At 49.7% G+C, this 15,207-nt stretch overlaps 1 protein-coding gene and 1 long non-coding RNA gene across 4 annotated transcripts; both read left to right on the forward strand.

The window, feature by feature from the left end:
- Window positions 1-227: 227 nt before the first annotated feature.
- On the forward strand, window positions 228-11,498 carry LOC120651391 (F-box protein At5g03970-like). Its single transcript, XM_039928864.1, has 3 exons — window positions 228-1,467; window positions 4,115-4,175; window positions 11,181-11,498. Exons 1-2 carry the CDS (start codon window positions 363-365, stop codon window positions 4,150-4,152), a joined length of 1,143 nt encoding a protein of 380 aa, XP_039784798.1. The 5' UTR covers window positions 228-362; the 3' UTR covers window positions 4,153-4,175; window positions 11,181-11,498.
- A 698-nt stretch (window positions 11,499-12,196) lies between these two features.
- Window positions 12,197-14,743, forward strand: LOC120651392. Of its 3 annotated transcripts, XR_005666160.1 has the most exons (5): window positions 12,199-13,267; window positions 13,418-13,534; window positions 13,760-13,881; window positions 14,168-14,412; window positions 14,524-14,743. It is a non-coding gene; the product is annotated as an uncharacterized LOC120651392 (long non-coding RNA). The 3 variants fall into 3 exon arrangements; XR_005666159.1 differs by having other exon boundaries at window positions 12,197-13,284; window positions 13,760-14,412; XR_005666158.1 differs by having other exon boundaries at window positions 13,760-14,412.
- The last annotated feature ends 464 nt before the right edge of the window (window positions 14,744-15,207 follow it).

Consider the following 15,207-nt stretch of genomic DNA (forward strand, 5'->3'; position numbering starts at 1 on the left):
CATCTCATCAAAAAGAAGTGGAGAAAATTGTCCACAACTCCACATGCACGGATGCACCCAGAGTGCCAGATGTTTTAATTGATGAAAGACTCCGAGCTACTACCTTGATTGTCAATGGAATATTTCATCACAGACAAAGATCATTTCAAATAAACAAGCTTTGCATTTGAAAACAGAAAGAAAAAAAAACAGAAAGAAACATGCATTTGAGTATGTACGCGCTGTTGAGTAGGTAAAAAAATTACGGCTATTCCAATTTTAGAAACGCTATCCTCTTTTTTACACACAAAAAAGAAAGAATTGATCCCTCCAATCAGGCCCTGCCCCAGACGCACAGAGGCGCGCCCGCACGGGCAGCGGGCATGTCCGCTCCCCACTGCTCGCCGCCGCCGGCGGATCTCCCGCCGGACGACGTCTTTCGGGAGATCTTCCTCCGCCTCCCGCCGGACCCTAGCTTCCTCTTCTCTGCCTCGCTCGTCTGCAGGCGCTGGCGCCGTCTCATTCGCAGCCCCGCTTTCCTCCACCGCTTTCGCGCATTCCATCGAACACCTCCCGTGCTTGGCTTCTTCCAGAACCTTTGGACGCTCCCCACAGGCAGGCGCATCCGCTTCGTCCCCACTACCGGCCCCGCCACGCGTATCTCCCTGCCGCCAGGCTTCCCGGACTGGGTCCTGGACTGCTGCCACGGTCGCGTCCTCCTCTACAGCTATTCGGACCGGGAGCTCCTTGTCTGGGACCCCATGACTGGCGACAAGCACTACGTGGGAGCGCCTCCGGACCTGGTCGGCGAGGACGTCGCCGCCGCTCTAGTCTGCGCAGCCGACCACGTTGACCACACCGACTGCCACTCGAGTCCGTTCCAAATCATCTTCTTGGACTGCAGGGAGGACGATCAATACTGGGTATGTGCTTGCGTCTACTCCTCCGAAACTGAAGTCTGGGGCAGTTGTGCTGCAATTACAATCCCATCCCTTGTCAGCTCGGACTCGAGCGCCCTTGTGGGCAATTCGGTGTACTGGAAGATCATTTTTGCCGAGGAAGACAGCAATCACATTCTTGAGTTTGAACTGCGCAGCCAAAGATTGGGTTTGATTGAGCTGCCAGAAGGCATCAGGGAAAACTACATGTCAGATATTCACATTATGCCGGCAGAGGATGGCAGCATTGGGTTTGCTGGTGTGAGCTATTCTAGTATCCATTTCTGGTCAAGGAGGATTGACTCTGAAGGTGTGGCGGGGTGGGCATTGCTCAGGATAATTGATATGGATAAGCTCACTCTGTCTAGTATGCCAGCTGGAGATATGTTCTTGTGGTCATCTGTAGTTGCATTTGCTAGGGATAGCGATGACCTTTTCCTTCAGGCGGAAGGTGGCATCTTCATGATCAAAATCAGGTCAATGCAGCTCCGGAAAGTGCGTGAAGCAAGTGGTTCAGCCATTTATCCCTATGCAAGCTTCTACACTAGAGGTACTAGTCTGCAAAGACCGATTGCCCTAATATATTTCTTTGGTGGGTACATGGACAGTTGTTGAACTTTATAGTTGAACTTTATTGTTTTTTAAGAGAGTACTTCGACAAGTTGTTTAATGGGGAGGGTGAGAGCCCTACCCTTGCGTTAGATGACTCTTTTGACGATACTAACATACGTTTTGTGAGGATAATTCAGGAGGTAGAGATCGGGGAGGCTTTGAAGAGGATGAAGGGAGGTAAAGCGATGTGCCCTGATGGTATTCCCATTGAGGTGTGGAGATGCCTAGGAGATAAAGCAATAGCATGGTTAACTAAGTTTTTTAATCTTATTTTTCGGTCAAACAAAATGCCGGAAGAATGGAGGAGAAGTATATTAGTACCTATCTTCAAAAACAAGGGCGATGTTCAAAGTTGTGCTAACTATCGTGGGATTAAGCTAATGAGCCATACGATGAAGCTTTGGGAGAGGGTTATCGAGCATCGTCTAAGAAGAGTGACAAGTGTGACCCAAAACCAATTTGGGTTCATGCCTGGAAGGTCAACCATGGAGGCGATTTTCTTAATACGACAATTGATGGAGAGATATATGGAGCAAAAAAAGGACTTGCACATGGTCTTCATTGACCTTGAGAAGGCATATGACAAAGTACCGAGAAATGTCATGTGGTGGGCTTTGGAGAAGCACAAAGTCTCAACTAAGTACATTACCCTTATTAAGGATATGTACAAGGATGCGACGACGTTTGTCCGGACATGTGATGGCAACACCACTGACTTTCCTATTAACATAGGCCTACACCAGGGGTCAGCATTGAGCCCTTATTTATTTGCTTTAGTGATGGATGAGGTCACAAGGGATATACAAGGTGAGATCCCTTGGTGTATGCTCTTTGCTGATGATGTGGTGCTAGTTGACGAGAGTAGGGCAGGGGTTAATAGGAAGTTAGAGCTGTGGAGACGCACATTAGAGTCGAAAGGGTTCAGACATAGTAGGACCAAGACCGAGTACATGATGTGCGATTTCAGCGCGACTAGGCATGAGGGGGGAGACGTTAGTCTAGATGGGCAAGTGGTGGTCCAGAAGGATACTTTTCGGTATTTAGGATCGGTGCTACAAAAGGATGGCGACATTGATGAAGATGTTAGACATAGAATTTCCGTTGGCTGGTTGAAATGGCGGCAAGCTTCTGGTATCCTTTGTGACAAGAGGGTGCCACAAAAGCTAAAAGTCAAATTCTATAGGACAACAATTCGTCCGGCGATGTTATACGGTGCTGAATGTTGGCCTACAAAAAGACGACATGTCCAGCAACTGAGTGTAGCAGAGATGCGGATGTTGCAGTGGTTTTGCGGGCACACAAGGAGGGATAGAGTCCGGAACGAAGTTATTCGGGATAGGGTCGGGGTGGCACCAATTGAGGAGAAACTTATCCAGCATCGGCTAAGATGGTTTGGACATGTCCAACGAAGGCCTCCTGAGGCGCCGGTGCGTAATGGGGTTCTTGAGCGGGTCGATAATGTAAAGAGGGGTAGAGGTAGACCTAAACTGACGTGAGATGAGTCGGTTAAGAGAGACCTTAAGGATTGGAATATCTCTAAAGAGATAGCTTTGGATAGGAGCGTTTGGAGATTAGCTATCAATGTGCCTGAACTTTGAACTTATTTCTTTCGGGTTTCATCTCTAGCCTACCCCAACTTGCTTGGGAAAAAGGCTATGTTGTTGTTGTTGGCTAACTCTTTTGATCAGTCTGATCTATTTGATGAATATGACTATTTTTGCCATTTCATTTCTTGGATGAACAAATGCCTGGAGATGTATGCATTAATTTATATTTGAGAGTTAATAACTTCATATACATGTTATCCGTGATACTATGATATTTGATCTTTTCAACTTCCCACATATCTTTGTAATTCTTCCATAGGTCAGGCTAAAAATACAATCGAAACACAGAAGGAAATATACTCACTTTGAACCATCAAAAGTGTCAACCAGATAATTTGATCGACATGATTCTTAATGATATGTTACTACCTCTTGATTAAGTACTATTTATAGGAAACTAGTCCTTATCTCTTTTGTCGTTTTATGCATACCATTCCGCATTCCACCTTCATTCTTGGATAACATAGTGAAAACTTACCAAATTTAGTTTCTGTAGGCGAAATTAGTACCTATACTAATGTAAAGACAATGTAAAAAATGTGCTACTTTGATTAGACTGTGTTTTCATTCTGTTTCCTCCAATTCATTTTTATTCTAGTCGCCAGAACTTTTTGTGTGAAATTCATGTGTTGTAACAGGCTCCCAACAATGAAATTGATGAATGTGCTTCGTCAAACTAAGCCTAAACTTAATCTTCAATTTTATCCTTATTACATGAAACTAATAGACATGCTTATCTTTCATTGTAACTATTGAAGTTGGCATGAGAAACTTCGCTTGACTCTTATATCCAAGCAATTTATTCAAATTTTCCTTTTATCTAAAAAAAATTCATATTTTCCTTGTGTTGAAGCAAATTTTGTTTTTTCAAATTTTCCTTGTGTTGAAGCAAATGCTAGCAGTTTTATATGAGGTAAGTGAATATGTAATAGTCTGTTCCACTAACTGATTTCTATCTCTTTTTTATCTGGTTCTTAGGTTGCGACATTGTGGGCATAGATGACATAGATGACTAAATCTTGCTTTATTAGCTTGGGAGGTAATGAAGGCGTGTTCCATATACATATTTTTTCATAGGCTTTCTAGATCAGTTGTATTAATTATGATCACTTAGTGTGTATTGTGTACATTTCTCAGATCCTACTTCAAGTTTAGTCAATACCTATATCTTACCAAGCTACAGAAATTTGTCAGTTTATCACACTGCTCCTCTTCTTAAGGGCTTACCATAGACAAAGCTGCACATGTTAGACATTAAGTGTACCTCTCTTTATCACAAAAAAATGGTACCTCTTGCTTTTGCTTATAGTTCAGTAGTGAGCATCCAAATGAAAAGGGCTTCATGGCGGGTGTTATCCTTATTTCTTATATATCTGTTTGTTGTAGTTTTAGAGATATTTCACGTGTTAGACATATACCACAATATGTCTTGTTGGAAAAAAGATATACCACAATATGTTCTAACCAATATTTGTGTAGACTAGGTTTCCTTGTATGTGGAGCTCGTGGCACATATAATTGGTAGCATATGTAGTTCTGAGGATGAAATCCATATGAAGGAAAAGAAATCAGTACGATCCTGTAAATCCAAAATGCTTGACGCCAGCTTCTGTATTCATACTGTTGGTGTATATGTGAGCCCATATATAGTGGTCCATGTATATGATCTATATATCCCATCCTCCTAGGATTTGGAGGAATACATCACATTATTCTTTCCATCATGGTATCATTAGTCTAGGTCTCTCTCACCTCTCTCCTCTCTCTCCAGCCGCTAGCAGCCGCCGCTGCCGGCCTCCACCTCCTCCTCCTCCCTGCCCATATCCTCCTTCCCTTCCTCTGTTCTGCGCGCCGCGTGGGCCGCCGCCCCTTCCTCTGCTCCACGCGCCGCCTAGGCCGCCGGCCCTTCCTTTGCTCCTGCTGCCGCCGCCGCCTGGAGCCGGGGGGGAGGGGGGGGGGGGGGGGGGTGGCCGCCGGCGCTGGGGCCGCGCCGGCCGGGGGAGATGCTGCTGCCGCCGAGGCTGTGGGGGCCGCCGCTGTCGGGCCTCCCTGGGCTCCGATCCGGCCACCCCCGCTCCGTCCCGCTGCCGCGCTGGTCCTCCTAGCGCCCGCGGGCGCCGATGCGGCTGTCGCGGGTGCGGGGGGAGGGCCCAATCTGCCGCCCCCTCCGCCGCCGGGGCCCGATCCGCCAGTTCCCCCGCCGCCGGGGCCTCCGGAGCCGCCGCCGCCGCCGTTGCCCACGCGGGCGCGGGCGCGGCCGCCGCCGCCGCCGCAGCCCAGGGCGCGGGGGCCGTGGGCGCGGGCGCTCCAGGCACTGCCGCCGCCCTCCGCGCCGCTGTTGCCGCAGCCCAGGGCGCGGGATTGCCTGGCGCTGCCACCGCCGCCTCCTCTGCGCGCGCGTGGCCCCAGAGCGCCGACGCCGTCGCGTTTGCTTCATCCGCGGGCGTCCTCCTGACGCCCAGTTCCTGCCCGCCCTGGCCCCGTTAGCCGTGGGTGCGGCCGTGGGCGCGGGAGCAGCTCCAGCCGCTGGCGCGGGCGCGGTTTCGTCTGCCGCTGCCCCCTCTCCTTCATGGCCTGGGCTCGGTATGACCCCTGCGGACACGCCGTTCACCGTCGCTGACTTCCGCGGGCAGCAGATCGCCGCCAACGCTGGTACGGCCGACGCTGCTCTCGCCGCGGCCCTCCTCGCCGCCAAGTCCGAGGCTGCGGCGGCTCAGGAGCGGGTCCGCGCGGCTGCCCTTGGTTGGGAGCGCGAGCGCTCCGCGGCCGACGCGCTCACTCGTCAGGTTGCCGCAGAGACACACTACTCCCTTGTCCAGCCCGTCCCCTTTCCCGGATCCGGACCTCGGATCGACCCGCCCGACCCCCTCCTTGGTGCTCCTCTCACTGGCCAGACCGAGGGTGGGGGAGGCCGCGGGCGTCGTCGGCGGGGGGGGGGGGGGGGGGGGGGGGGGGGTCGGCACTACTCCGGCTCTCACTTCTGCTCCTGCCCCTAGAGGTACGCCCTGGCCATCCTTCAGTGCTCCATGGTCATGGCGCATCCCGATGTGGCCATTTCAGGGTCAGGGGGGCCCTTGTCCTCAGCCCCAGCCGGCGGCCACACCGGTGCTGCTCCCCTGTTCGCGCCGTTCTGGACCCCGCCCGCTCAGCCCAGCTAATAGCCGACCTGGCCTGGGGGGTGCGACCAGGCCGCGCTGGTGCAGTCCTTCAGCGCCATGGGGCTGACGCCGCCGGTCAGCAGCGCGTGGATCGCCGACTCGGGTGCCTTTTTCCACACCACCCCAGATGCCGGTATCCTCTCTTCTATCCGACCTGCACACCCCTCTTGTCCTTTTTTCATCATGATTGGTGATGGGTCTTGCCTTCCTGTCATTGCCGTATGTTCTGCTCCTGTTTCTTTTTATCTTCCCAATGTCCTTATTGCTCCTCAAATGGTTCATAACCTTCTTTCCATTCGTCAGTTTACAGCTGACAATTCTTGTTCCATCGAATTTGATTCTTCTGGCCTTACTGTAAAGGATTTGGCCTCCCGGCGTCTGCTCCTCCGGTGTGACAGCACGGGGCTCCTTTACACCATTCGCCTTCCGTCTTCCGCTGCAACGCTCTCGCCTTCTTCTTCGCCTGCCGCTTTTGCCGCGACACCGTCTTCCACCACCTGGCACCGCCGTCTTGGTCACCCTGGCCGCGACGTTCTGGCTCCGCTCAGTCGTAGTACTGATGTTCCTGGTACTAGGGCTTCTGCTGAACACCTCTGCCATGCGTGCCAGCTTGGTCGTCATGTTCGGCTTCCTTTTTCTTCGCATGCGACGCATGCCTTTGCTCTTGTTCACTGTGACTTGTGGACCTCTCCTGTTCTCAGCCTTTCTGGTTATAAGTACTATCTGGTTGTGGTCGATGATTTCTCACACTACTCTTGGACTTTTTCTTTGCGCGCCAAGTCTTAGACCTTCCCCACCCTCCTCCACTTCTTTGCCTGGGTGTCCACTCAGTTCGGCCTCACCATTAAGGCCGTCCAGTATGACAACGGGCGTGAGTTCGATAACTCCGCCTCCCATTCCTTCTTCCTCTCTCGGGGTGTTCAGCTGCGCATGTCTTGTCCGTATACCTCTCCTCAGAACGGCAAGGCTAAGCGGATGATTCACACGACGAACGATGTCATGCGCACCCTTCTGATCCAGGCCTCTTTGCCCCAGCGCTTCTGGGCTGAGTGCTTCCAAACCGCCACCTACTTGCTTAACCGTCTTCCGTCCACTGTTTCTCCTGCTCCTACTCCACACCACGCTCTCTTCGGTACCCCTCCTCGCTACGACCACCTTCGGGTCTTCGGGTGTGCGTGTTACCCTAACACCTCCGCCACTGCTCCTCACAAGCTGGCGCCCCGCTCGACTCGTTGTGTGTTCCTTACTTACTCTCCTGACCACAAGGGGTACCGATGCTTTGACCTCACCTCTCGCCGCGTCCTGATCTCCCGACACATCATCTTTGAAGAGTCGGATTTCCCCTACTCCATCTCCTCCACACCTTCTCCTGACCCCGAGTTGGATTCCCTCTTTTCGACTGACCCAGTGGTTCAGCCACCTTTACCTGTCTGTCCTTTTCCTGCAAGTTTTCCCGGTACACCGGCGCCGCTTCCGGTGATCCCTGCTGCACCGAGCGCGGCCCCGGTGCCCGCGGTCGCGCCACGCGCGACCCCCAGACCTCCGGTCGTGCCGTGCGCGGACCCGGTGTCTCCTGCTGCGCCACGCGTGGCCCCGGTGCCTCCCCCTGCACCTGTGCGGTACAGTCAACCGGTGCAGGTGTACCGGCGTCGTTCGGCGCCGACACTGGCGCGGTAATCTCAGCCGGTGCAGGTGTACCGGCGTCGTTCAGCACCGGCACCGGCGCTGCCTCCGGCTCTGGAGGCTCCTGCGACGCCCACACCAGAGTCGTCGCCGCCGCCTTCTACACCGGAGCCGCCACCCTCGCCGCCTCCGCCGACTCGCTCTCGAGTCGACCCAGCGGTGTTCCACTCACCAGTCATCCATCAGGATCCTCGGCATATCCATCCCATGGTGACTCGGCGGATGACGTCTCAGGCCGCGACTCTCTTCGCCACCGAGGAAGAGCCGCGGGTCTCTCCGGTACCCTCCTCTGTCCGCGACGCCCTGGCGGATCCGCACTGGCGTCGCGCGATGGAAGAGGAGTACGCGGCTCTCCTTGCCAACCAGACGTGGGACCTCGTGCCGCGTCCGTCTGGTTGCAATGTGGTCACCGGCAAGTGGATCTGGACGCATAAGCGTCGGGCTGATGGCACACTGGAGCGCTACAAGGCTCGCTGGGTTCTCCGGGGTTTCACCCAGCGGCCTGGTGTTGACTATGATGAGACCTTCAGTCCAGTGGTGAAGCCTGCTACTGTACGTACGATCCTCTCGCTTGCGCTCTCTCGCTCTTGACCTGTGCACCAGCTAGATGTGAAGAATGTGTTTCTTCATGGCACTCTGTCAGAGACAGTCTACTGCTCTCAGCCAGCGGGATTTGTGGACTCCGGTCGTCCAGACATGGTCTGTCGGCTCAACAAGTCTCTCTATGATCTGAAGCAGGCTCCGCGGGCTTGGTATTCTCGGTTCGCCATGTTCTTGCTGACATTGGGGTTCACCGAGGCCAAGTCTGACACTTCTCTCTTCATCTACCGCCGTGGGGATGAGACTGCCTACCTGCTGCTATATGTTGATGACATTGTGCTCACAACCTCCAGTCAGCAGTTGCTTCAGCGCGTCATCTCCTCCCTGCAGCAGGAGTTTACTATGAAGGATCTTGGTCAGCTCCACCACTTCTTGGGTGTTACTGTTGAGCATCGCCCGTCTGGCCTTCTCCTTCACCAGCGGCAGTATGCTCTCGACATCCTAGAGCGGGCTGGGATGACTGATTGCAAGCCCTGCTCCACTCCCGTCGACACTCAGGCGAAGCTGTCTGCTGATCTGGGTGATCCCGTGGCTGATCCGACTGCCTACCGAAGCCTTGCCGGTGCCTTGCAGTACCTCACCTTCACCAGGCCGGATCTCACTTATGCCGTGCAGCAGGTCTGTCTTCACATGCATGATCCCCGGGTGTCACCTTGCTGCACTGAAGCGTCTCCTCTGCTACGTCCGTGGCACTGTTGGCTTCGGCTTGGTTTTTCACCGCTCGTCCTCTGCTGAGCTGGTTGTCTATTATACCGACGCTGACTGGGCTGGCTGCCCGGACACTCGACGCTCCACTTCCGGCTACGCCGTCTTCCTGGGCGGAAACCTGATCTCCTGGTCGTCCAAGCAGCAGCCTGTTGTCTCCCGCTCCAGTGCCGAGGCGGAGTACTGTGCTGTCGCTAACGGCGTGGCGGAGGCGTCCTGGCTCCGACAGATCTTGGTGGAGCTATACAGCCTGCTCGCCAAGAGCACGCTCGTCTACTGCACAACGTCAGTGCCGTGTATCTCTCCACCAACCCCGTCCAGAATCAGCGGACAAAGCATGTGGAGATCGACTTGCACTGCGTGCGCGACAGGGTCGCAATCGGCGATGTTCGGGTTCTCCATGTCCCGACTACCTCCCAGTTTGCTGACATCTTCACCAAGGGTCTTTCCTCCTCGACTTTCGCGGAGTTTCGCTCCAGACTCAACGTAGCCGGTGGCTAGTTGTGGCTGCGGGGGTATTTGCCCTGTGTATTTTCTCTTTGTCCAGTCTTGAACACCGCTGTGCCGGTTGTTTAGACTGCGAGGGGGTGTTAGCTTTCTTGTTGTCTAGTCTTGAACACCGCTGTGCCGGTAGTTCAGACTGCGGGGGGGGGGGGGGGGGGGTGTTGGTGTATATGTGAGCCCATGTATAGTGGTCCATCTAGAGGCCCATGTATAGGATCTATATATCCCACCCTTCTAGAGTTTGGAGGAATACATCATATTATTCTCTCTATCACATGCAAGTTCCATCACTTTCCTCCTAGTGTTTATTGGTCTAAAAATACCAAAGATTTGTCTTAGAAAGTAGTCTTTCTGCTCTTCAGGTGAGGTTATATTGATGTGTTCATTTTTTTATGCCATTCATGAGCTGATTTTAAGCCCTGCAAAAAGATGTTTAATTACTGAGTTTTGTAACAACAAACTATTTAATATAAAAATATTCCGGAAGAATAGAGCTTATATCTTTGGCATTACTAATGAACATGCTTTTCCAGCTATGGCTTAATCTAATAATATAATTGTTAGTGCATTTTTTGTAATGAAATGCTGACATGGGTTCCATAAACATACCCAACATACATAGTTCAATGATAAATCTGTTACTTTGGAGGCACAACGTCAACATTTGGTTGGCTTGATGGTTACCATCAATCTCTAGTCTGTATTCTTTTGTTTTGTGTATTGAACTTGTGAAGAGCTCCTTTCTGTATGACTTTATGTTGTAAAAAGAAGTGGTAGAAAATCTCTTGCCAGTTACCAGCATACTAACATTTCAGTTCCATATTGTTATTTGCTCTGCTTTTCATAGAATAGAATTGTAGTTATTTGCTCCGCTTTCCATTGACAAAAGTGTATGCTAAATTTGCACTGAAAGCTAGTTAAATTTGTTCTGTGAAAAAAAAGGAAGGGAGAAGGGACTTTTCGTTATATATATCTCTATCTGGAAGGAAAAAGGTTTACGTTGCCCCTCCCCTCTAGAAATTCCACTGGCAGATTTTACACTAGAAAACAGTAATTTAACCTCCAAGCGTTTGATACAAAATCAAATGACTGCTCACGACATGAACCCTATAGTCAATTTTAATGTTAGTCTTAATTGACATGTATTTATCGTATACTTAATTTTTCTTCTTGCATATCTGTTGTTTGCATACGGTCGTACTGCCCAAATATGGACAATGTTAATCTCGAATACCATGGTCTCCTTGATGCGATTGTTGACTGGCACATCAGTTCAGCTTCATGCTTTTCCTTTCGTCAAGCTCCAGGTGGAGATGGCACTAGGTAGTTCTGATCTCATGTTGATCCTATTTATCTTCACTACTATTGTTTGGCATGTTGGTCCTTTCCATCAGGAAGGATGATATATCACTCAGTTGCTTGCCGGTGTCCCTGACTCCTGAGGCCATGATCAGTATTTTGTTAACTGTGCGTCATTGCTCGCCAATGATCATCTTCATGCCGGTGGCCCTGACTCCTGAGGCCTGTAATGTTTTCATCTTTGCTGCTGAACATGATTCTGTTCTGCTTGTTGAACATGAACCTCAGAATCTGTATTGCTCGGCACAGTGCCCTATTCTACAATCATGGCGACCAGGGGGGCTGGGGTGGCAGTGTCTATTTTGTTGCAATGAGTTCTTAATCCGGAATAAATCCCGATCTTTTGTTGTACATATCATGAATCTCATATTATATCTATCATTCCCGACCCGAAAGAAATCCTATGTAACCAAACAAGGCCTTATTAGGATAGGATTACAATTCAGATACAACCAGACTCCTGCTACCACCGATGAGATGGCAATTCTACAGCTAAATCTACTTCCTAGCTAGGGTTTGACGATATCAAGTTTTGAATGACCACATACGACCAGGTCCAGCGCCTATATGCGGTGGCCAACTCAATTAAATTACAAAACGAGTTTACAGTTCATTAAACACTGTTTATCATCCGGCAAATTAGATTAGGCGCTAAACAAAACACTGTTTCTCATCCGGCAAATTAGATTAGGCGCCAAATAGCCCCTTTATTGAATAGCAGCAGTTGGATGGCAGATCGACGTTTTAAGTAGATGTCTTGTCTTCTGACAAACGGATATATACATATTCTACATAACATTCGTGGCGGGCTCGGCGCCGGGGCAGCCCGGCCACGTCGGCCGAAAATCGCTGGGCCCTGCGATGTTCGTCGTGTGGTTCGGTTCGCGGCGCCTTTGAACATGCGATCCGTGCGATCTCGATTCATGCCGTTTCGCCGGCCACGCAGCTGCCTGCCCGGCTTTGTGCCTCACCTTGTCGCCGATGCGTCCGCTCCCTTCAGAACGCCACGTGGCTTCTCGCTGCTGCGGTGGTACTGCTGCATGGTGCCTCGCCGCTATTGCTTTACGACTGAGGATAAATTCTATCCGGAGCCGATTGACTGATCCTGTTCCCCTGTTTGTTTCGTTCTGGGGGCAAGTCAGTTGCTGCTTTCGTTTCCTCCGCGCTTCTCCTTCCTTGCGGCCAGAAGTAGGATTTGTTTTGTCCTGCCGGTTTGCTCCATGCGTGATTGCTGCGTTTGCTTTTTGTTGTTTGATCTTCCTTTCTATCCTCGTTTGCTTCTCTATTTCGCACATCTCTGCTCCGTGCCGCTGCTCCTCGCTGCTGTGTCCTTTGTGACAAAGAACAGGGCCATTCCTTGCTATGGTCAGATGATGGTTCGTAGTTTTTTTTATTGCAGCTGCTGGTAGTGTTGGCTTCTCTTTTTTTTTTTTTGAGATTTTAATACTCCTGGCTTCCTTATTGGTGGCAGCGGGTTCTTCTTTTTTTGTACCTTGCTTCTGTTAGCCTTTAGGTGTACATGTTCTTTTATCTTTTTGTTCTATTTTTGCAGAAACTGCTACTCGCAGTGCTGGAATCCTATGTAGCATATGCTGACTAATAACTGTTTAGTGGTTGTAGCTTGAATCTACGATGTAATATAGCTACTACTGTGCCTCTATTTTCACTTCTATCATCATCATCTGCTTTAAAATATTGTTTATGCGCGCGCCAAACACTAGTCTCCGATAACATTCATGGCGGGGGAGGCGCCGGGGCAGCCCGGCCACGTCCCCCGAAAATCGATGGGCCCTGCGATGGTCATCTGATGGCTTGCTGCGCCTTGGCCCATGCAGCCGCGGTGATTTGCATCGCTCCGCTCGCGCCGTCCTGCAGGACACGCAGGCCCCTGCCTGGCTTTGCGCTTTGCGCTGTCGCCGACGCGTGCGCCGCCTTCCGAACGCCGCGTGGCGTCGCGCTGCAGCGGAGCCTGCGGTGATGCTGTTGCATGTTGTTTGGCCGCGGCTGCTTGGAGTACCTACGGATAAATACTACACGGAGCTGATCCTTTTTTGCTGTTACCGGCATGACCACCTCGCCGGGACGTAGAACTCGCCGCCGGTCCCCACACCAGCGGAGGCAGGTAAGCAGCATGATGAGGTGAGGTTCAGCAGTACCTCGTTGTGGTGGCCATGGACGCCCCATCATCCCTCTCCTCTCCTCCCTTCCCTCGTCTTCCTCGCCAGGCAACGCAAGATTCACCTCTGAGCTTTAGTTTGCCTTTTTCTTTTAGGTGGACAGAAAATTGGCCCAACGTGAAGTTGTCTGATTTGAGCGAGTAGCAACTCGATAGGAGCGCGGGTAGTAAGCCAATAACTCGATGCTCGCGACTCAGTAAACAATGATTCAGGTATGCATATTATTCAGATCCTTTCCATGGTACATCCGCTCTGTCATCTACTCATCTCCTTCCCTCCGCCATGGCTGTGCCAAACTTATGGATGAAGCATCGGGCAGCAGCGGCCGTGCTTGGTCCTTGAGAGTGACGGGGCTGCTCTATGCCTCCTTCATATGCTGTTTTCTGAATCTACCAGCACTTCTCCTCACGTCATAACTCATAACTGTTGCTTGAAAGGTGCTCGACAGAATGCTCCAGTTGTGACATGACACTAGAAGCTCTGTTGGCAACGGAACAATACTTTGGCAAAGTGAAGCTGCATCCAGAAGATGGACTTCTAATTGTTTTCCACTTACTATGTATTTTTCCTGCTTGATCAAGATTATTTGATATTAAGTCAATTCTTCCATTCAGTAGGTTATGATTTAAAAGCCAAATTGAAATCCTTTTGCTTTCCCAGTTTTCCCTTTTTAAGTTTATTCAGATTCCATTCTATTTAGTTTAACTTATCTAATTAAATGTCCAGCTAATCTTATATTCACTTATTACTTATTGCGAGCTGTCAATTTACCTTGTCTTTAACTTATACAGTGCTTCAGTATTCCAAAGAATCTCATTTTCTTCTTTCCAATTTATTTTGGTCAGTGGCTGGGTTCTTCGTCTTTATTGCTTATTAGAGAATCAGAATGACAAACACCTTACAATCAAGTTATTCCCACCATTCATGTCGGAAGTATGCTATTCCTTGTAACATCATTAAATCCACTTGCTTTGCATCTATCACAGCAAAACAAAATGCCAAGCAGATAACCCTTCCAGAAATATTTGTTCAGAGCCTTCAAATGACAGCAGCCATGAAACAAAAAGCGTGGGCCCCTACCAACTTACAGGTAAATGACAAAATTCTAGAATGGCTAATATTTTGACAATTACATGTCAAATAGTTTTAGATCAGTAAAACCTTTAGAAAAAATTTCTGATAGTTTGAAATTGATGTGCAGCTCGTACCTGATTGAAGCTATATATAACCTCAGTAGCTAAAGATTAAGATGCCTTGACTAAGGTATCTTATTTTTCATGGTTAAAGTTGTCAGATGATTCTATATATACTTTCTTAGTACTTATATTGTGCAAGATGGAACAGAAATAACAATGTACCTGCAACCACTTTCTATGTTAGATCCATACTCTGCAATGAAAAAGGATACTTTTCGATCTATATCTGGGATGTTTATTGTGTAATTTGGTTGGACGGAATTGCAAATGAGTTAAGCATCCAAAAGTGTTTGTGTTTTTGGTTATCTGGTCATGCATGAATTCCCAAAAAGTTTCAGTGCTTTCTGCACTTGGGTAAAAATTTGTCCATATGCTATCTGTAATTGAGCAATTTCAACAAAATTTAAACCTTCATTGGATCTTCTCTTGCTTGAGGTTCCAATTATGTGTCACAAGAAGTTGTCTATCTGATCATCAAGCATTTAATTTGCTTCAGTTAAGTTTTGCAAAAAAAAAAGGAAATCAGTTAAGGCATGAATTTTGTTGTAGATTTAAAGAAAAGTATGAACCAACTTGATTATGTTTTTTATTTCCACATCTATACTATACATTTTTCATTTGCAAAGATTTCCCTTTGTCAATACCTTATCTATATGGAGTTCAGCAACAAGGGAAAATAAAAAGGCACA

This window comes from Panicum virgatum, chromosome 9K (assembly GCF_016808335.1).
Source record: "Panicum virgatum strain AP13 chromosome 9K, P.virgatum_v5, whole genome shotgun sequence".
In the NCBI taxonomy this organism is placed as follows: Eukaryota; Viridiplantae; Streptophyta; class Magnoliopsida; order Poales; family Poaceae; genus Panicum; species Panicum virgatum.